Raw genomic sequence first — 22,661 nt, forward strand, 5'->3', positions numbered from 1 at the left:
CCAGAGAAACCTGCGGCGCCACAGTCGGCCGAGCGTGAAACAAACTCGAATCTAACCTTAGAATTACCGTGTCAATCCAACAAGTCGTTATCTCCGCGGTATTCTAAGGTTAGATGGACGGTCATGGCTTATGTTACGTTTATTGAGATTGAGTTTGAGTTTGTTTCGCGCTCGGCCGACTGTGGCGCTGCAGGTTTCTCCGTGTTGCCAACATAACTGTCTAGTGTAAAAAATTAGCTCTCTCAGATTTATTGTCTCCAAGTGTATCTCTTATTACCCTTATTTCGACTCACTGCGCAATCGAAAACTTAGTTGGTTGGAGGGGGGGGGATAAACGATCCTGTGTTGCTTGTTTATACAGTGCCTAATTATCAGACTGCTCTAAAATAAAGGATCAAATTACACGAATATAGACAGGATACTCATCAGTCCTCGAACCTGTTATTACGTCGTTAATCAATCGTGAGCAAAACGCTGCAAAAGTGCGAACACTTGGTTTCGAATCCTGCAATAACGCAGGCTGAACACGTGGATGTAATGTGGGCTGCCTATCGATTGATATCTAGGCGTTTTGCGAGATTCAAGATTTGGTCTTACAATCAGTAGATATTATCTATTACACACATATAGGCACAACATTGTACTCTGCTAGCAATCGGAGAAACGGCAAACTTTTATCCTCTTTCGTGATATTTTTCTTCCATTTGGAGGGAGCCGGGATAATATAACGAGGGTTGGAAATCTTACGTGCCTCTTTCAGTCCATCATCTCGCTGAGCTTATACCTATATCCTATAATAAATAATCTGCACTGCTTCCCTTACCCTCGTCAGAATTCTTAAGTACGAAGAAAAGTCATATTATATGTACATACATATCCGTACACCGGATGAATGTGTTTCGGCTTTGTCGGTTCGGGGCAAACATCGATCGACGTAACAATTGCAGGGTCGTAATAAAGGTAAGAAGGATAATTCTGCAACCAGTCGGAGGATTTCATTTCTTTTACAGATATGTTCTCCTTCTTCTTTTCCCTCCCTCTCCCTCTCTTTCTCGTGTATTTCTTCTACCGCTTGTGCGGGACTTTCCTCAGCGAACAATTTCAGCGTTTTATTATTTTCCCCCGAATTTGGGTAATTTCCTCTCTTGTTTATAGACGGTTCACGTTTTTGTTTCGCGCAACGTCTCTTTTTCAATATGTAATATACGTGGTTCCGAGCTAGCTTGTCGTAAAAATTCATCCAGTGACGTGAATAAATTTCACGGCTTTGAAAATACGTATCTGAGAAAATTCGGGTTCTTCGCATTTGGAATATTCGTTGTTAAAACAAACGAGACAAAAACACAGCGCAAGTGGAAAAATAATTAAAACGTCGCGAAAATGAGAGACTGCGTGATGAAAAAAGAGAAAGCCGATAATTAACAATCCTGTAACGAGTGTCAGGTTTTTGTCGAAATTTCCAGGAACATGAGGAGGAGGAGGAGGAGGTATCGCCACCCACGTGATCGGGATTTAATTCCCTCCCCCCACCCCGTACGATTCCCTTCCTCCTCTCACTTCTTCGTCCTCGTATTTCTCTTATCTTTATTTCCACCCCTTACACGCGGGTTCACGACGCAAAGTATAACGGGCAGGTACGTCAAATCGACGGAAGGACATCCGGCTGACGATGAGTGGGTCTGATGGCTGGAACAGCCCTCAAGGTACAAAGCTAACGACCAGCGGCGGTCGTGTAACAATTTGTCGTCAATCGTTAATTACACTTTTGCACGGGGCTGTGGGCGAATTAATTCAACCCGTGTAACGAAACGATCTTAACGCTAAATATTTTCTGCGCCGACACTAAATTCAAATCAAGTTATTGGAGAGTGAGAAAAATCGTATTGAATATAAATTTAAAAAAAATAAAAATTCGTATTTGATTCTATTTTTCTCACGCTTTAATCAGCGGTTTTGCCTGTAGCTACTGAATCAGAAAACTTACCTAATTCAATCCTGGTATAAAAATTTTCCTACTCTTGAAAAATAATTTACGAATAAAAATTTAAAGCTAATCGATCACGGCTATTCATTATGTGATTGTGTTTTTGTCTTTTCGAGAGTAGTAAAAATGAAAGCCGTCATTTGAAAAATCTTAAACCGAATGAAAAATGATGATTCTTTTTTTACACTCTACACCGTACTTAAAAACAGATAAATGTTTTGGGACGGAACGCCCCGTATTTCTACACTGCGCACAGTAAGAAAATAATTACGCCAACGTCAGCTTTAACGTAACGATTATCGTTAGTCCGAGGAGCGAAAGTATTCCTCGGCTACAATTATTACGCTGCAAAATTAAACAACGTGATTTTTCAAAATTCGTCGGAAGGCCGCTTTAACCCTTTTTAACGGCCAAGCCTCTTTTCCGTTGAAATAAAAAACATTACCCTCAATAAAAAGGTTTGGAATAATACAATTTTGAAAAACAGTGTCTCTCGATTTTCACATCTGAACAAGAATTTTCTTTTCAAATCAAACTATTCAGTGAAAACTTTCTTTATAACGCGTGGACTATTTGTCAACTTATTTCGGAACTTTTGCATTAAAATCGAAGAAGACATTTGAATAAGTAGCTTGTTCGCACGTGCAAATTACACCCTACAATACCCGTTAAAGGGTCGAATGTCGTCACTGGTTGGGCGTGTAACGAATTGCTAGTACATAAATTCATTTCCCCAGAGGTGGTGGCCGAAGATGTGCTCGCAGCTCGATGCCTCGCACGATTCCAATGAATACGTAACCGGTAACCCCGCCGGCTCGTAATTCAAATCCAACGATTCCGCTACCCCGGAATTAGTATATGCATTAAACACGCGGTACGCCTTCGAATATAACATCGACGGCTAGTCGAGGTGTGATCGAATCATCGTAATTCGGCAATCCCAGCTGCATATCAAATCGCGTCGAAAATCATTCCCCTGCTTTATTTTCGCTTTGGAGTTTCATTTTTCATTTTACTTTCTTTATTTCTCTTCCTCGTCTCCTCATATCACCTCTCTCTTTCGTAGAATTACTTTATTTTTTGTCTTGGTAGTTTATTTTTATTCCTTACTTTATTTCTTAATTTCTTTTAGTTGTGTGATTCATTTTTTTCAAATACGTTTTTATTGTTATTATTCTATCAACCACTGTCGTTTATTTATTTATTCATTTTTTGATTCTTAAGTAGCAATCACAACTATCGTTAGGTTAATTTTTCACCTTGGGTTATACCTGTGTATGTATGTCTGTACGTATGTGATCATATTGGCCCAAAGTGTTCTACAGGGCATAATGTATACGATCAAATGAAATCAAAATCCAGGCATCGATGTTGGAGACGAAAGTTTATACCGCAATAACGAAGCTTTTTTACACCGTTTATATGGAGGTATGTACATCGTAAATATATATATATATATATTTATTTATATTTACTTGTAACATTCGGATCTAAACGCTTTTCCCCATATAAAAAGCTTCTCCCCATCGATTTCGATACTTTCGTCAATCATACCTTATGTACATACATGCATACATAAAATCTCGTTCGACCCGTGTCATACACATCGAATCGTGTTATTATCCCGTCATCTCCAGATATTGTAACATCAACTTATACCCTGCAGCTTGTATACCCGAAAACAATTTCCTGTTACAATAATAATAACAGTAATAACAACAACGATAATGTGTAAAAAAAATTTACCCAACGTATACGAGATTTGAAAATCTTACGGTCGGTGTGTAGGTATTTTTTCATTTTGTCATTAAGAAAGGAGACAAATTTTGAGGTGATACTTTGACGGAAAATTGCTAACCTGTATAGAGTGTACGGTGATTGATCCCTCGTTTTTGTTAATATAATAAAGCAAGAGTATAATGCTGTATTATATTATACCAAGCGAGGACAAACTTGTACATTGTGATTAAACAGAAATTATTAACTTTCCCTCTCTCCTTCGAAGCTGTAACTTTTCTCTACTGTTTCTATAACAACTCCCTCGATATGTATTATTATGTATGTATACATATTACATGTACATTATACATACAAGCGATTATTGTTATACCTACCTATGTATATTATACGGTAAACTTTACTTGGAAAACTTTCTATACATACATGTATAGCAGGTACAAAAACTTTGGAGTTTGCGCTAATCGGCTGGCCTACCAACCATCCCCTGATCACTATTTCTTCTTCTTCTTCTTCTTCTTTTTCTTCTTATTTCAACAAGTTTCGCTAAAGTTGGATTTTATTCCATTCAATTCGTGCACCTGGCAGGAGTGGATATCTATGCACGGCGATATTCGAAATCGCGCAATTTTTCACCGCAAAATTTGAAAACTGACGAAAAAAGTTTACTTACGCACACCTGCGATATTTATTAAACGGAATTCGCGGGAGTTTGAAAAATTGTTACAATAATACGTGTAGAAAATGTAATTAATCAACGAGCAAACAACGTTATGATTTATGCGTGTGATACCTTGGTAAAAAATTTCCACCACTAAGAATTTTTATGGAAATGAGAACATTTCGTATTATTTCGTAGAAAGTTGTAAATATGAATAACTTTCCGTAAGGAATTGTTATTCTTATTTAAAAATTGTAACATCTTGTAGATTTTTTTTCACCGATATAAATACAAATCTCGTCACGAATATCTACAAGTTTTTATGAGAACAATTTCACGTCCGAAATTGTACAAAATCTCTCAATTTCCTTAAAAATTCGTACAAAATTTTATAAATCATTATCACCAAGGTACGTCTCGTCACGCTCCTGTCCTAAATTACATAACTAAAAACCGACAAAATTGTCGGGGATAAATAAACACCGAGATATAGGCTTACCGATTATTGTTAGTCGTGTGAAAATTATCCTTTGGTTGCGTTGATCGGAGCGATTCACGAGTTGCCAAAAAAATTCTTCATAGTCCGTAGAATCGGATATTGCCTCGCTTACGGAAACGGGCGTTTGTCGCCTTTCTTCTTAATTAATTATCAACCTCTTCCCTTCGGCGACGAAACGCTTGCGTCCACCGTCGACGAACTCTCGCCGCGTTGCGAAGCGACGACGTACTGCAAGCTTTTTATTTTTTTTTTTCTTTTCACCCTGCTTTTCTCCGTTTATTTTCCCTCATGTTCCCCACGCGGCGTACAACACCGCGTATCGTTGGGATCCGGATTTGCGCAAACTCGGATCTGAACGTTTCGTGTCTCTTTGTGTTTGTGCGATCCGTGTAGCGCCCCGCTTTCGCCTTTCGACCCTTCGTACACGTACGCCTAAAATCCACCCTTTATATATTTATATATCACCGTTTTCTACGCTTCAGAATTTACCCGAATTTTTAAACCACTCTTTTTTTTTTCCCCCTCCCCTTCCCACCAACATCTCTCTTATCCGGCACAGACTTTATTACAATACGATGACTGCAGAGATTTTGTAACGTATGATTCTCTCCCACGTATTCCAAAGAGAATGTTCAATATCGAGGCTTTTTTTCAACTCCCCGTCTCTCTGTTTTTCGAGATGAAAGGTGGTTATTGTAATCGTAACGAAAATGAAAAGTTTGATTTTCATCATATATCCACGTTTTGAAGATCGGAGAATTATCTTCGATCATTTTTAGATAGACGCTGTGTACGTTTGCACATATGTATCTACGTGTGTGATCCAAGTTTTTTTTTTTTTTAACCAACGATACATCGAGAACGAGTTATCGGATTGCAAGTCACGGCTTTTCCAAACTTAGAACCGATTTGATTTTGGCTTTGATCGGTTCGGCACTTTTTCGATTATTTCAATAATAAAATTCCAAAAAAAAGGAATAAAAAATTTAAGACGGACGAATGAATTCTGATGAAAATTGGTACAGCGAGGTTTTTTGGATCGCTAATCACGAATCTAAGGTCAGATTTCCGAAATTTATATTTGGCGATCCAATATGGCGGAAAAAAAATCTTAAAATACTCGGATTTCGATAAAAATTGGTAGGCGGAGGTTTTTTTGGGTCATCGATAACGAACCCAAGATCAGTGTTTCAAAATAAAAAAAAATCGTCATATTTTCATCCAACACAGTTATCCAAGGGCTTTAAAATCGTTAATAATCACGAATCTGAATTAGTAGTTCGAACTTCGAATTGTATATCGTTCTTTTTATTTTCTCTACAAACTTGTAACCCGGAGCGTGAGAACGGGGAGTTCTGAGGCTTACTCACGTTCGGTCCAAAGCCGCTTATTTATAATAAAAAATCTTCGAAAATCTTGCAGTATAAGGAAATATTTTTTCGGACCTAAAGGGGATGCGGCATACGTGACGGATATTTTTATTTTTGTTTTCGGCAGGTATTGATTTCTCGTTCAAACGCACTTTCACCTCCCCTCGAAAAATTTCTACAACGAATTAATCAGTTGCTAATAGTGAAACTACGAGAAATAGAAAATTATTCAGAGAAATTCGTAGTGAGATTCCGTGAATCGACACAAGGCGGGGGGGGGTTTGTCGAAAGCTTCGCGTTATTATCGTTCCATCGGCGATCGCGATCACTGCAAACTCGGAATTGGAAGTGGAATAAGGAGGCGGTATCGGCGGGGGTGGGGGTGGTGGTGAATTTCGAAGGAATGCCTCCGCATCCGGCAATATATTTCGCCATCCGTCGACAGCTCGACGACGGTGATGGAGTGAGCCTTGATTGAGTATAGCTGTTCATCTCCATATATATATATATATATATCTATGAGTGTGTGTGTGTGTGTGTGTGTGTATAATGTACAATGCCTTTTTATACCTTGTATAAACCCGTCGCAACACTCGAAGCGACTTTGTGTCGAAGGAATTACCTTTAAAAAATACAATTCCCCACAAAAAAAAGAAAAAAAAAAGTAACGAGAGAGAGGAGAAATATCCCCGGGGTACGTAGTCCAAGTCGGATATTGGACGAACCTCTTTGAAAACTCGGTTCGAATATCTATTCTATGATATCAACCATAATGGAATTAAAATTATTAATCGCCTTCGGGCATGTTCAGTAGCGACGACCTCGGAATTACCTTGCAACGAAAACACAATAGATGAAAATCGATATGTTATTATCGTAAATTAACTGGACCTGTAACGATGAAAAGCATATATCGAGGGTAAATTAATGGGCTCGAGCAGGCCTGATGTTATAGAAGTAGGTGGAAAAGATTTTTAAAAAAAATTTTATTATTACCGAAATATCCGCAGGTTATACCGATGTTTAAAACCTAGTTCGCGGTGTTTGTACACCTTGTTATACGTAACAACCGGATTCGTACTCGAACCCCGAATGAATACGATTGTTATTAAATTGGAATTTGATCTGTTCATTAATTCCTCAACGCACATTAATACGCCAGTCGGCATTTAACGTCCTTTATTACTATACTTTCACCGGCCCGGAGGGTTTTCAGGGGTAAGCGTTACAACTGCAGCAACACGTAAGGTTTAATGGTCTCTCTACTCGTTTTCCACCAATTTTTCATTTCATCGTTAATACCTTTGTACGTTCGGTTGAATTTTGTACGTGTACATTGTACGACAATGCTCGGGGACAGACGCGGTGGGGAAAACTGACATAAATTGAATGACTTTGAACCGTCGCGTGGTATTCGATAATATTTTTTCCCTTGCGATTGTTGTCGTCGGCGTATATACGACGTTCCCCAATCCTCACATCCCATTATGGGACATTTCGTGGTGCAATTGTGCCCTTGGTAAGATAATAGAAGTGAAAAATCTCATTCGTGCGAAAACCCCTCTTCATGGTTGTAGAATTCGTTGTAAGAATCAGTTTTCCCTCGGGATTTTTATTAATTTTTTTTTTTTTTTGCCCATTTTTGTTCCAATTATTATATTGACATTTAGAAGCACGTTTTAATTTCGTCAGTTTCTTTACCGAAAATTCTTCCAGTTCTTTTTTTTTTTTTATTTTGTTCTTGAGGTAAAAACGTTTGAAGATTTTTGGATTATTCCAGTTCAACTAATTTATACGTTTATTCTACACGTGCCTGCCAAAATTCGTAACGATTTCACATCCAAGGCGTGTAGAAGCACTTCCGCAAATATGGAAAACGTGGTTTCGTGAAAAACGCGTTTAAACTTAAATTGAAGTTTCTGTGCGAATAAAATAAAAAGTTTTACATTTACACCTAATCTGCTATGCCAGGACCATAAAGTAAACCTTCCTCTTCTTGAAAAAGTTCTTCCTAAACCGTCCCCGCTCCAGTCTTGGGGGCAATTTTGCCTCTTTTGACGCAGCGGAATGTATGACGACAGCTTTTTCCTCCGATTGTGAAATTTGGTTACGAGCGTACTCTTAAAGCATTGGATCTTTCCGATGTGAAAAAGGAAGAAAAAGAAAAACTTTTCTCTATTTGCGTTTCAATAAAGTAGAAACCTCTCTTAATATTCGTTCGGATTTAAATTTCAGGTTGACGGTTTTGGCCACCTTGGGCTCTGCAGCCTCGATCGAAGGTGACACCAATTATCGTCGCGATGTCCAGGTAGCCGTGGACGCACATCACCTGTGTCCTTGCATAGTTCGCGCCGAGTGTCCACGAGTGTTGGGATCAAAGCCGGAGGACGTTTTGCTCGGTCCGTTTCCACCTTGCGAAATTAAGGACACGGTGAGGTGCTGCGGAGTAACGACGAGCCTCTTCGTCCAGCCTTCGACGTTCGAGAATCCGCCTTCCGGCACCGTGTATCCGGTCCGGGGACGACTTCCGGGATACCTGGGGCAAAGGTCGCAGGCCGAGTTCACGAGGTCTGGAAGCGAGGTTCGAGAAGGAGTCGCGAAGAGTCTGCTCAGGGCCGACGAAGAGACGAGGGAATATTACCTGGAGGATGAATTCAGCGACGAGGGCTCGGAGGCCGATAGACGAACCGATGGTTATGAACGGGGGACAAATATCGACTCGGGTATTTCACAGACCGATGCCTCGCTGGCCTCCGATTTCCTTGACTATCGAGGCGTTAGTAAATACCCAACGACAGGCGAGGAGGATTATGGGGAGCGAACTACTAGTGCAACTGACCATGGAAGAGGACAGCAACGCGGTGAAATTTCATCGTCGGAGAAAAGCAGCTTGACGTCGACTTCGTCGGCATCATCGAGCGTTGGAAAAATCGAGCGGGTTGTAACGAGGAAGAAAGAAACTGCCGAGAGGTCGACTCAAGTGCAGGGTGAAAGCCTCGTTGAGCTTTCACATGCCGACGGGCGAGAGACGCTGGGGTCGTTAGATGGTACAGAGATAATTCAACCCCCGGAATTGACGGAGTCGGAAACAAAAGGACTCGGTGTAATTCCCGCGACATTAAACGCGACTGCACGAGAAATTTCGACGAACGAAGCAGCGGTTGGAACAGCGGGAAAGAAGAGCTCGGCTATTTATGAGCAGCAATATATTGCTGACGAGGATTCGTGGGAAACTTATGATTATGCGGATGATACCAAGCAGCTTGAGACGCGTGAAAGCGCTGAAACGACGCTTAAGGATCACCGAGAGACTTCGAGCCTTGGACAGCAGGAAAGCGCCAAAGTCACAAAAGAATCTTCCAACTTTGAGGAAGGCAATTTGTCCACTTTAACTGGGAATGACCAGCAGCAACTTACCGGGAGCACGAAACCGATAACGCAGATTTCACGGACGAAAATAGAGAGCCAAGCAACTGGTAAGAAAAGAATTGTCTCCTATAAATGTGCCAGTTTTAGTTACAAGATATGGTGCTACGGTGGTGTCATGTAAGCGTGACGAAATTTGCAATCCACAACAGTTTCACTGTTTCGAAACATACGTATAATGACTAATTGCTCGGCCTTAGTTATTGAGGTAATTGAAAAATAGTGAAAGCTTGAACGTGGGTTCAGGCTGTAAGCTACGATGTGAATGCGAATTGAATTATTGGTCGATGTAATTTTCACCGATGATTTTCAATTCATTTTTAATTGTAACGCTAATTTTGTCAAGTTTCTTTAATGTCTGTGAAACTGTAGATCGAAAAACGATCAGATTACTAATGCACAAATTTTTATTCATATATTACAGATGAATCGGTATACGATGAACTTGGTGAGATGTCGCGTCAGCAGACAAGCGAATCCCAGACGAAAGAGTCTTCGAATATCGAAGGAAGCTCATCTTCGAGCTCTAAAACCGTGGTAACAAACGCCAGAGACACAACAGACAAAGCCGTAAACTCGGAAACATTCAGCGTAAGCTCAGAATCAGTTCCTAAAATTCTAATATCTACAACGTTCAGAAGACGGAAACTTGTACCCAAAGTCTCTACTACATATGGAGAGAACAAAGAAACATCTCAGCAAAGTAGTCAATCGGTGGCAAAAGAGTCTTCGAAGGTGGAAAAAATTACGTCCAACTCTCAAAGTGTAGCAACGAACCGTGAAGGAGCGATTGATGCCGACGTAAACTCGGAAGACTCTGACGTAACATTGGGACAAGTTTCAACATTCCGACGACCATCATTGCTCAGAAGGCCGTCTGTTGGTTTGATAGGTGACACATCTTACGTGCAACGGGAAGAGACGGCTTCTCAACAATCTAGTGATTCTTCCAAAACAGAGTCTTTGAAGGTGGAAGAAACGAAGTCCAAATCTCAAAGTATAGCGTTTAACCGTGAAGGAGTGATTGATGCGAACGTAATCTCGGAAGACTCTGATGCGAGCTCTGATGTAACATTGGGACAAGTTTCAATATCCCGACGACCACCATTGCCCAGAAGGCCGTCTGTCGGTTTAATAGGTGACACATCTTACGTGCAACGGGAAGAGACGGCTTCTCAACAATCTAGTAATTCTTCCAACACAGAGTCTTTGAAGGTGGAAGAAACGAAGTCCAAATCTCAAAGTATAGCATTTAACCGTGAAGGAGTGATTGATGCGAACGTAAACTCGGAAGACTCTGATGCGAGCTCTGATGTAACATTGGGACAAGTTTCAAAATTCCGACGACCATTATTGCCCAGAAGGCCGTCTGTTGGTCTAAGAGGTGACACAGCTTACGTGGACCGGAAGGAGATATCCTCTCAGGAATCAAGTGTCTTGTCCAGAACAGAGTCTTCGAAGGTGGCAGAAAGTACATCTTCGAACTCTCAAACCGGGACAGCAAGCCGGCAAGATTTATCAGAGAAAGATTTAAAATCAAGAGACCTTGACACAAATCTGAAACCACTTGTAGAAGCTCAGAGACCAGTACTATCAGGAATACCTAGTCTCGGCATGAGAGGTGACATAGTCTACGGTGAATTGAAGAAGACCTCTTCTCAGCAGAAAAGTGAATCTCTGAATGATGTATCCTCGAAGGAAGAAAAAATTGAATCTTCGAACGTCAAAAGTGTCTCCACAAATACCGAAAACCAAACAAACGATAGGTCAAACTTGGAACTTAAGGTCGGAACTATCACAAAGCAATCTGATACAAAAACGGTTAGCAAAACTAAGTTGAACTCGAAATCAGAAAGTTCCACTTCGATGGAACGTGAAAATTTTGCAAAAAAATCATCGGACACGTCGACAACTTCAACCGAGTCAAACCTAATAAATGTAATCACTGGGAAACCAGTGATAATGATTACTGATAATCCCATCAGTTGGGAAACCGCGGGTCAAGCCTACTACCCCGTCCTGATCAACGCCGGTTTCCTTAAAGACCGCCCAGTATCAACTGGACTGGTGGGTCTAGACCCTCTGTCCGGCGTCACTCACAGTGACTTACGTGATTCAGAGGTGGCTGCGGAATTGCTACCTTTGAGTTGCGGAAACGTGATATTCGGTGAGCGGAACACGGGCGGAAAGATGCTTTTGTGCGACCTTCCCCGTCCGGGTGACAAACCCTATCAATTTTTGAGGGGTGACACGAGCACTATCAGTCCTGAAAAATTAAACGGCCCAGATTTACCCGGGGTGATTTTACCCGGAACAGGTTTGAACGCGAAGGACGATGAAATACCATATAATCCCATGTTTCTAGACGCGGAAAAAAGTATCAACCAAAAACCTGCTAGAAGAAGGATTATCCTCAAACGACCGAACGCGGCACGCACAGAGTTTAACGTGAATGAAGACATACGCGAGGTTGGATCCAAACAAGCCGCTATGGAGTCGGTGTCGACGTCGTCATCCACCGTGAAAAAGGCTTCGTCGCTAGAGGAGTCCACATTCTCCCCAAGCTTTGGGAAAGAAATAACTAAATCGAAGTTCGACGTGTCCTCAGCCGAAGATTCTAACGCCGAAGGAGCAAAGGGTGCTCTGAATTCCAAGTTCTACTCGTTGTCTCAGGAGCCGATCCGCCCTCATCCAGTGACCCGTGATTCATCAACAGCCGCGGAGAAAGAGCCAACAGCTATCGTCGAAGTTGTCGACTCGGCGCCGTCAACGGAGACCAAAATCAACTTGAAGAGACTGAGAGTCTCATCGTCGGACGACAAACTGCCTCGCAACGACCTCGAGGTCCTGAATATAAAGACTTCTGAAGACAACGGTGCTAACGTGGAAGAGGAGCGGTTCGTACGACCTGCAGAAACTACCAGACGCCGGAGGCTCAAGTTCAATAGGCTTCCCGGACGCGTTCAGAGGGCAGTGATATCTCCCGACGACATTTCGATGTCCGGTAGAATCAACGTAGTCGGCCCAATCCCCGCGGGGTATATAGATCCCGCTTTGATCCGTGAAGACGAAATCGGTATCGAGCTCCCGAGACAACACGTTACCAGTTCCTTTCAGCTTCTGAACATTGAACGCCAACAGGAGGCCAGAAATCATGGATGTAACGCCTTCAAACCATCGCCAGTTGATCCCATAAATTGGCCCAAGTAAATAAGCAAACGGCGCCACGTTCGGAACAGCGTCTCCAAATTAGGACATATAGCTGCCGACTTAGTAGACAACGTAAAGAGAAAGACTGGTTATGGTGTATAGCCTCCCAGAGTTACGGATAAGAAATACGATACCATTGTAAATTTCATTCAACAGAGGCATATTAAAATATCGCACCGTGCATGATTATTCAACGTTCTCGCAGTCTCTTGTTCAACAAATAAAATGGCATTAAATTAAAGAACTAGTTCGTGGAATTAGCCGATTTCTCCTTATTCGCAGGTACATGATGTCTTGTGAATTTGTAATTATTCTGTCTTATCTATATTAAATCTGTGTGTAAGACTGGGTGATTGCATTGTGATTGATATGACAAATGGGAATAATTTGAATTCAAAATAGCCGCGGTTATTTTGACTAACGCAGCAGCGATCGCTCGTATGACTCGGTGACGTCACGCCTCAACGGTTGCATTTGAATTTCTAAAAATAATCATCAAGTGACAGTAACGGTTGCCGTAACATCGTCGCGTAGTATTTTGCTATAATTTGACTCAATTTGCTTAACGTCAATCGACGGATAACAATGGCTCACCTTAAAACGCCGAAAATGCAGAAGTTCCAAAATAAGACTAAGACTCAAAGTGAGCTCAGCACCCCTCTAAAGATACCGGCGTCGCCGTTCCTGCACAAAATAGGTTATGGCACTGGTAAGTACGTATGAAAGAATCCGATAATCGAGAAGTTGAATGGCCTGTCACTTGGTATCGTTCAGTTTTATTTCGGAATTAAAAACATCGCACACTCCAATATACTCAGGTGTCCATGTGTTCACTCTGGAAAGATCACCCAAAGTCGGTTTTACCAGATCACCATGGGCTATAAAAAAGGTAAGCGGCTTAGGCAAGAGGAATCCACACTACAGTAAGCGAATCCAAATCGAAGCTGACATACTGCGAAACCTAAATCACCCAAATGTCGTCGGCTACCGAGGTTTTGTCACGGATGTTGACGGCATGCCGTGCCTTGCAATGGAACAGCTACACTTGTCACTAGGTATTGGCTAGCACCCTGTAATTCGTTTTTATAAATTCACTCCAAATATGCTACAGTATTTCACTGAAAATCTGTGATGGTCTCCACATTCTCAAACACAGGCGACATGATCGAGGACATGGTGAATGATGGTATCGCTGAGCCGTTTCCAGCTGCAAATATACTTGGCATCAGTTTTGAGGTCGCGAAGGGCTTGGAGTACCTTCATCATGAAGCTCACATTCTGCACGGCGATGTTAAAAGCTTTAACATCTTGATATCCAAAGATCGAGCCAAAGCCAAACTTTGTGACTTCGGAGTCTCCGTCCCTCTGACAGATTCCTTAGAAATGGACGTATCGAAGGCTCAATATGACTACATTGGTACCGAGTGCTGGTCAGCACCAGAAATACTGCAAGGTAAAAGCATATTATGACATGTAGCTAAGCGAATTAGCCACATTAGAATCACATCTTCATCAATCGAAGTCACAAGTTCATTTCTCAGGATTGCAATTATAATGGTAAATTTTTGGTCCAATGGAATCCATAAATATGACTGATCCTGCCATAAGGTAGCGTGGCCGAGCGGTCTAAGGCGCTGGTTTAAGGCACCAGTCTCTTCGGAGGCGTGGGTTCGAATCCCACCGCTGCCAATATTTTTATTTTTCTAAAAATAGATCCTTGATTGGACACTCATGAGCATAGTTCTTTTATAAAATTAAATAGCTTATTCTTGATATTTTTGATTTTTTTATCATAGATGCACGTATAGTTACCAACAAAGCAGACATGTGGGCTTTTGGTATAGTCGTGTGGGAGATGATATCTTTATCTCTGCCTCATGTCGAGTCTGAAGAAGATTCATTGGATGGTAGCTACTTGGAAAATCCAGAGACAGAGCCAATGGACGTTCCTAGGTCTGATAGCATCGGATTTCGCGAAACTGCTTCACGAAAATATGGTAAAATGCGATATTTAATTACTAGAAATACCACGTAGCTCATTTTTAATGTGCACGGAAACATGTATTTTACTAATGTTTAAACAAACGATGATAATTGCAACAATTATAGGTACGAGGCCTGCACTACCAGCGATTGACCTGGGACTAGAGTACCAAAGAGTTCTCAAGCTATTTCATGCTTGCACTGATTCGGACTACAAGTCTCGCCCTAGTGCCAAAGGAGTGGTGAAGTTTTTTAATAACTACGTTCGTATCAAAGCAGAGGACTATTACTTCTGGTAGAGGGGAGTTTTTTATTTACAAATCCAGTGCTTTAGTACGAATTCTTTTTATTGACCAGATCTGAAACTAAGGGTGCGAAATAACGAGACGAATGCTGTTCTTTTGATACATCGTAATTCAACGGTTTGAATAATCATTCAACTTCATTAATTACATAATATTTGCTTTTGTTACTTTGACCGTGAACGGCACTTAAAGTCAAACAAAGTACTAAATTTAACGACAATTAACCAATGGTTATAACGAAATTCACGATTGAAGCGTAATTGCAGCAGATGATTAGGCCAAAATATCGAAGCTTATCACAACTGATCCACAACTCTCTTAATTAAATTTGCTGGTCCATGTTTTTTACCAACATTAGAAGAAAATGGCTATAAGTATTAGTACGAGTACAATAAGACTTATAACTATTAGGATCTTGATTTTCCTCTGCAAGAATACGAAAAAGACGTGTCAGTTATTTATCAAGTTCTATAGTCTTAACTGTACGTATATGTATTATTGAATAGTGTTATTTCGATTATCAGTATATTTTATGATACCTTTTTGTACTTGTGACCTTTTTTTTCCGCCTTGCTCAGATCAAAACGGCCATTATCAACGTTGTCTGTCGCTATTCCGGCGAAGTATTCAACACAGTTTAATCTTTCGCTCTGCAAATAATAATGTACGTAGCGAAATTTTATTTTTATATTTTACAGACAGCAAAGTTAATACTGACTTGTTTTTCGACTAGAAATGCCATCTCTACGAACATATCCCGAACTTCAACAATTGATTTTTCAATTTTAAGAAACTCTTCGTGCCTCGTCTGTAGATCCGACAACTGCTGCCGCACGGCACTTGTGTCCTGTAAAATCTGTTGAGGAAAGTGAATATTTAGTGATAAAATAACGTTTTACCCGCTATTTGGACTCAAAACATAACTAGCAACACTCACATTGTCCACAAATAAATCAGTTTCCTTACTGTCGAGCATCTCCTGAAATTCTTCGTTGGTACACTGCTTCTGCGCTGGGAACCAAAGAGTTGAAAATGAAAAACGGAATACTTCAATTAAAATTGATTAGTATATGTAATCATTACTGAGCAATTTCTGTTGATACAGTAGTGATGTATATTTCTCCTGATATCTTAGCAAAGATTCGTTGTATTCCCTCATAACTTCCCCAAATAATCGCGACATCGTCGAATACTGTAATATTTTTATTCTCATGTGTATCGGTCCTTCCTTCGCCGTTTCAACCGACAAATCTTCCACCAGCGTAATTTCCTTTTCCATGTCTGAAAGTAAATAAATTTCGGGTTGCAAAAATCGGTCTTACATCAGGCATTTTAAATCATTAAACCTGATAGTTTGATCGAATTCGAAATAATCTTTGAATTATTTGTACCAAGGTTTTCACGATACCTCAATTAAGTATCGATACAGCACGTTTTCTTTATCATTTTCACGCAATTGGTGAAAGGTTGAAAAATTTAGATTTTCAACGATTCGTCGATTACAAGCAATCATGTTATGGAGTTTTGTTCGTTTCGCGCCACGCGCGCAATGCATGCCGGTCGTTGGATAACCGGCAATGTAAACAGTCAAGTCCGTTCCGAATATGGTGAGGTTATGTCCGCGTTGATTTTGAGCTCGCGAAGAGTCTGACAGTATCTAATTAACAGTGAAGACTATCGAGTGATGTTACGATGGAGCCGTTGCAAATATTTGAAGATTTCAGGCTGGACAATCTGGACGAATCGTGGGTGAAATCTGTGTGGGAAAGTGAGTTTCTAACCTTCGACGACATCCCCGCTGCCTATCTTGACTATTTAAATAGCGAGGACATGGATGTATTGCTCAAGGATTCATCGACGGTAATAAAAAACTGGATGTGCGAGGGCGCCGCCAGCGACGGCGCCGATATTCAACGGACCGAGGTATCCTGGCAAACTTTAATAGCGCTAAACGTTAATCCACGCAGTTTGCTGCCCGTTTTAGGATACTTAATGAAAAACGGAAATTCCTTTGACGCCGACGAAGAAGCCAGGCAGCCTTGCCTCAAGGCGACCAGCCTCTACTTTGTCCTACTCTCTGTACCTGGAAGCAATGCATTTCAAGTCTTTCACCTCAACCTGTATCACTTGGCGCTGAAGACATTTATGCTGTCCGACCGCCTTGTCCAAAAGTCCAGACAACAAGGGAAACGCGTCGATCCTAGAGATGCTTACAATTCAGATGACGATGAAGGTGATATGGAGCTCTTTGATTCCGAAAAACTCACGCTGTGTAAAGGGCTAAATAGCGTCATGTTCGACATAACTACTATGCTGAGGGGTTTTCATCTGTGCGATCAGCCAAGGTCGTTGGAAATCACTGTTCACTCGCTGATAAAAGTTACAGGTCTTTCTAAAGAAGTGATTAACTTCGAGACAAGAGCAGTGAGGCAGGAGGCATCGGTGAACTCCCTTTCTTACAATGCCTACATTGCCCTAAGCTTACTCTGCGATGCTCATCATGGAGCCGTGGATGTGACGATACGTCTTATAGCCAAATACCTGCTACCAAGCCTGGTGTCCAATCAAGATGGATTACTGCCTAAGGAATTGTCTGCGGTCAGAGAATCGATGACAAATTTTGTAAAAAAACTGCTTATAGCTCATCAGAAAGATGCCCATTTAGGCGTGACAACTCTGATTCAACATCTGATGGTAAAATGTCCCGAGAGAGTGGAAGCAAGAACAAAGCAGGCAGCTCTTATATTCAAACTGGTTAATTCCTGCAAGGATGAAGTCTACCTCAAAGCTGTCGAGGACCTGATTGTTCTTGCACACAACAACAAAGTCCTCTTGAGGATATTTGCCGAGGAAATAATGGGAAGATTTTTGACCGATAATACCAGTACTACAAGTCAACCGAATCAAAAAGTTAGGAAAGCCCTTCTTGCAACAGTTTTATCCAGGTGCCTTGACTCCTCGAGTCTAGTTAGAGGAAAAGCGATGTCAATTTTTGCCGACTGCACAGATCCGCAGAACAGTGTGACCTTGAACATGGTGAAAGAAATTTTTGACGAATCTAATTCAGATAAACCCTTGCCGAGTCTGAATACTCTACAGCAATCTATATTTGAAGACCGTGACCCTCTACCGGGCTGCAGTACCGTGGCCTGTGTGCTCGCAGCAAGGGTTGAAGACGAGCGAGCGTTCGTACGTCGTAGCGCGCTACAATCACTAGGCAATTTGGTAGATTTCTACCCAGGGATACTGAATACCCTGACACCTGCCCTGGGTCTACACTGCAGAGATCCTGCAATACTGGTACGTCGATACGCCGTTCAAGTATTCACCCAGCTTGTGGAAAAATTCCCGGAGCATCCGCTATTAACCCAGGACTGGGTCAGGAATGTTTTGCCTCAGATTTTTGATGTGGAAATGAAAGTGCAGGAAAAGGTTCTTGAGTCTTTGCAGCAATTGATCATCGCTAATGTCACGCGGCGGGATGACGACGACTTACTCCCAAAAGCGGACTTGCCGTGGCTGATACTAAACCAAATAACTGAACAAAAGATGAGAAAACATCTGACCAAGGCATGCGCTGTCTGGGCAAAGACTTCTGTACTCACAAATTCTTTGATCACGAAAATTATGTCGCATCTTGACAGCCGCAATGATATACCAGCCCTGGTCTTGTTGACGGCAATCGCTAACTATAGAGAATTGTCAAATATAAGTAAATATTTTCAGAATTACAAAGAAATTCTATGCCGAGACACTTATCAGGCAAGTTTGGTCATCGAATTGCTGAGGAATTCTTGGCCAAACTTGGATGATGCTTTTTTAAAGAAAATGCAGGTGGACCTATTTGAAACACTGTGTTGCTTTCAAGTGAACTTCAACCTTGTCGGCATTTGCTGTGACTTGTATACAGATGTAACAAAGTACCTGAATCCTGAAAATGGAGATCAAATTGTTAAACAGAACTCTCTGCACCTCATGAAGCTATCCGAAACTCTACTGGAAAAATTCATAGATCACGAAGACAACGAAGAAGATGCTCTTCAGACATACTTGAAAGCAATGTCCACTTTGAGTAACGCTTCCCATTTGTGCGTTGGCTCAATTTCTCCATCCACGTTGCGCGTACTAGAGGGAATAGTTGTGGAGTGGGATTCGTTGCCAGATGCAGTAAGGCATCTCCATGAACTAAGAGCAGCAGCCGTTACCGTTTTAGGGCAACAAGCAATGAGGGACAGAGAAATTGCTCAGGAAATAATGCCAATACTTGGCCACATAATGCGGATGAGTACCGCACAGTCTTCTGATGTCCAAGCAGCTGTGAAGGTGAACGCAGCCAAGGCTCTGGCCGATATTTGTGTGCGATTCACAGCCTTGGTTGAACCTTATTTGCCCGATATGTGCGTTAGCATGAAGGACCAAAACCCGATAATTCGAGAAGCTATAGTCGTACTTTTCATCCAGCTTCTTCTCGAAGACTTTATCAAAGTCAAGGGACCTTTCTTCTTCCATATTTTAACAATGCTCACCGATACAGATGAGATGGTACGCGACCTTACGGTCTTCCTCATAAACGAAAGATTGTTGGTGAAGAACAAGACTCTGATATTTAGGCAGTTCTTGGAGAGCATTTTTCACTATAACAATTTGAAGCTGCCAAAAAAATTCTCGAGTAATGTCATCGGCCAAAGAGCATTGAAGGCCTTGACACTACCTGGGCGGAGAAATAAAAATCACCGTAGAGTGATTTACAATTTTATGCTAGAGCACTTGGAACCTGTTGAAAAGGTGAAAATTGTCGCACGGCTTACAAGTGAAATATTATCTGCAATTATAAGCGGGGCAATAAATGTTCAGAAAGAGGAAGGGCTGTCCGTACTCAAAGATTGCTTGTACATATTGTCTAGAGAAGAATTGCATCCAACTTCATGCTCAAAACGTACAGAAGATGATTCTCAAGATGAAAGTTTGCCAATTGAAAATCTGCCCGTTAATAACACTGTGAATGCTGTTGCAAATGAGATGAAAAAGCAGAGGGTTGAGGTCCTTGTGCCGACTCTCATTAAGCTTAAGAAAATGTTCATAAAACTCTCTTCTCCGTTTGCAAGCGATGTTGCAAGGTATTACTTAAAAATTGTCGCCGAATACAAGAAGGAGCAGCTTCTGAACCTTTTCAGCGAGTATCCAGCAATAGAAAAAGAAATCGAAGAGGATAGAAAGTGAGTAGCTGTGCAGTCTAATCACAACGTTACAATTTACAATTGGTAAAATTTGTTTAACTGTAAATATTTCTATTTCTTTCCAGCCTGCTAATTCCCCACGTATCATAGTAAATCTATATATTTTGAATAATCTATTCAGGAAATATGGGTCTAATACTTTCGTCGACGATGCAGATGCAGATGCGGAAACTGCCGAACAGCAAACAAATCTAGCACTGATTAGACAGGAGCGGATGCCAAAAATTGTACTGCGACGATTGTCAACGCTAACTTATCCTGGTATGAAAAATTGGCGAAGCCCTTCCCAGGCTTCTCAATCTGACGAGCAATCATCCCAATTTGAATATTCGAGAAGCCAAACTCCGTTACCATCACCAATTGCATATGCAGAAATCAGCTCACCACCTTTGTGTCAACCTGGTCCTAGTCTAAATAGTACTCCAACAATGTCTAAATCTAGAAATTCGCGTCATTCACTACAGTGCAGCCCCATCCATGCAGGGAATAATTATGTTTACAAAAATCTCAAATACAAGGGAGTGCCAATTATTTCTGAGGAAGATGACGAAGAAGAACCGTTACCCGTTCAAAGGAGAAAAATAGTTCCTAGAAAATTACGCTGTCAGAGTCCTCAATGTGAGGAAGCACCAATGGAAATTGGCACTACGAAGGAACGTTCAAAGTTCGTACGGCATTCCGATTAGGTGAGCTTTTGTAACAAATATACCAAATATCATCGAAATTCTGACCTTGCACCTTTCTTGATAGACAACCATATATTCATACCTTTCAGTTTCTTCTGAACGCGAGTTGCCGTCTCCGAGATGACTTGCGTCCGAGTATCCAGTTCAACCTGAATTTCTGTGGGATGTCAAGAACAAAACTTTAAACAATGTAAGTAGAGACATTTTATTTTAATTTTCCGACTTACCTCGATTATTATAGGAAAGAACGTTATTATGCAATTCCTTGATAACATTTGAATTGTCTGCAATTAGTTGGATCAACATACGGGTTTCCTCTACCTTTTTTTAACACCACAGAACAACATGAAAAATTCAACTTTTATTATTATTATTATTATTATTATTATTATTATTATTATTATTATTATACACGTTTTCATCCTAGATACTTATTTATTTTAATTTCTTATTATATAGTGTACTCACTTCCTCCAAAACTTTGTTTAGCTTTTTATTTTGAGATATTTGTATGTGCACATCTTGGAGAAATCCAGTTCCAAATGAAGCGCTGTGTTTACGTGCCTAAAAAACGATTATAATTTATTTAACATTCCATTGATCGTGTTTGCTCGACTTTATACAGTCTCAGTAATAATTAATAAAAACTAACACAGTTTAAAGTGCGGCCTAGAAAACTGTATCATTGTTCTAATTTCGCAAAAGAAAGCGTGACGATGAAAGCATGTATTAAAATTCGTACTGCATTTCGTCAGTGTATTTGCGTATTTTATTTTTCTCATTATTGTTTACACAAAGAAATTATTTTTTTATTTCAATATTCTCATCGATATTAAATATATTTTGTCAGTGTGAAAAAGATGAAAATTGAAAATGAGACATTATGCCATGTGTCAGAAAGAAGATAAGAAATTCGGAACTGTGACAGTCATTACAAATTTAAAAAAAAAAAATCAATTGAATATTCACGTAACACTTTATAATAGCCTAAGAGTTCATGGTATGAAAACTGAAAACTCAAAAACCACACCAAATCAATATGAATAAATATATATTAGTTAATAGAAAACTGTGTTCGTGAATGTTAGAAAGAAAAAAATTTCTGTACTAACTGCACACAAGTCAGGCAATCGATCCCGAGTCATGTTGATTCCATACGAAATCCAGTACCGTTCTAAGTGAGAAGTAAACCAAACAAGGTGTATGCCTTATTATCAGTCTTATCAGCACACTATAGATAATAGATAAAATACTCATAATAATGATAAATTTTTCCACGAAGCGTTGATGATGCACTTGCTAATTACATTTTGAAGCTTTTATGACTGCTTGTAATGTGGCGACAAATTTTTTTCATACCGCGTGCCCTACTTCAACAATAAATTTATCCTCTAGTACACTCGTGAATTAAACTAGTTCACATCGCACGGGCCATGTTTTGCATCTGAAGTGAAATAGGAAATAGACACTTTAGCAGCTGTAGTTACAAGGCCGAAGTTGAGACCATTACGGTAGATGTGCCTATTTTTTATTCTAATTCCTCGTTTCTAGTTTTTGTAAAAA

General features: G+C 40.6%; 4 protein-coding genes and 1 non-coding gene across 8 annotated transcripts; 4 read left to right on the forward strand and 1 right to left on the reverse strand.

Annotated features, from left to right (window-relative positions):
• The first annotated feature begins 1,683 nt into the window (after positions 1-1,683).
• Positions 1,684-12,887, forward strand: LOC124304726 (serine-rich adhesin for platelets-like). Its single transcript, XM_046763312.1, has 3 exons — positions 1,684-1,703; positions 8,487-9,727; positions 10,102-12,887. Exon 3 carries the CDS (start codon positions 10,131-10,133, stop codon positions 12,885-12,887), a length of 2,757 nt encoding a protein of 918 aa, XP_046619268.1. The 5' UTR covers positions 1,684-1,703; positions 8,487-9,727; positions 10,102-10,130.
• A 499-nt stretch (positions 12,888-13,386) lies between these two features.
• On the forward strand, positions 13,387-16,093 carry LOC124306021 (lymphokine-activated killer T-cell-originated protein kinase). 2 transcript variants are annotated; one of them, XR_006908492.1, is made up of 6 exons: positions 13,387-13,596; positions 13,706-13,942; positions 14,044-14,340; positions 14,684-14,884; positions 14,997-15,839; positions 15,909-16,093. XR_006908492.1 is itself a non-coding variant. In XM_046766116.1 (5 exons), exons 1-5 carry the CDS (start codon positions 13,473-13,475, stop codon positions 15,167-15,169), a joined length of 1,032 nt encoding a protein of 343 aa, XP_046622072.1. In that variant the 5' UTR covers positions 13,387-13,472; the 3' UTR covers positions 15,170-16,093. The 2 variants fall into 2 exon arrangements, 1 of the variants encoding a protein (XP_046622072.1); XM_046766116.1 differs by having other exon boundaries at positions 14,997-16,093.
• Trnal-aag (transfer RNA leucine (anticodon AAG)) lies at positions 14,495-14,576 on the forward strand. The gene has a single exon. It is a non-coding gene; the product is annotated as a tRNA-Leu (tRNA).
• Positions 15,134-22,345, reverse strand: LOC124306023 (syntaxin-1A-like). Its single transcript, XM_046766118.1, has 9 exons — positions 22,211-22,345; positions 21,567-21,662; positions 21,326-21,419; positions 21,181-21,255; positions 16,259-16,456; positions 16,113-16,186; positions 15,894-16,031; positions 15,715-15,825; positions 15,134-15,601 (listed from the first exon to the last, which is right to left on the reverse strand). Exons 1-9 carry the CDS (start codon positions 22,241-22,243, stop codon positions 15,530-15,532), a joined length of 891 nt encoding a protein of 296 aa, XP_046622074.1. The 5' UTR covers positions 22,244-22,345; the 3' UTR covers positions 15,134-15,529.
• Positions 16,698-22,125, forward strand: LOC124306017 (condensin-2 complex subunit D3-like). Of its 3 annotated transcripts, XM_046766109.1 has the most exons (4): positions 16,751-20,391; positions 20,534-21,098; positions 21,188-21,288; positions 21,393-22,125. In XM_046766109.1, the coding sequence occupies exons 1-2, from the start codon at positions 16,868-16,870 to the stop codon at positions 21,096-21,098; spliced, it is 4,089 nt and encodes a 1,362-aa protein (XP_046622065.1). In that variant the 5' UTR covers positions 16,751-16,867; the 3' UTR covers positions 21,188-21,288; positions 21,393-22,125. The 3 variants fall into 3 exon arrangements, with proteins under 3 accessions (XP_046622066.1, XP_046622067.1, XP_046622065.1); XM_046766110.1 differs by lacking the exons at positions 21,188-21,288; positions 21,393-22,125 and having other exon boundaries at positions 16,698-20,391; positions 20,569-20,755; XM_046766111.1 differs by lacking the exons at positions 21,188-21,288; positions 21,393-22,125 and having other exon boundaries at positions 16,698-20,391; positions 20,478-20,676.
• Positions 22,346-22,661: the final 316 nt, after the last annotated feature.

Source organism: Neodiprion virginianus, chromosome 5 (assembly GCF_021901495.1).
Source record: "Neodiprion virginianus isolate iyNeoVirg1 chromosome 5, iyNeoVirg1.1, whole genome shotgun sequence".
Taxonomy (NCBI): Eukaryota; Metazoa; Arthropoda; class Insecta; order Hymenoptera; family Diprionidae; genus Neodiprion; species Neodiprion virginianus.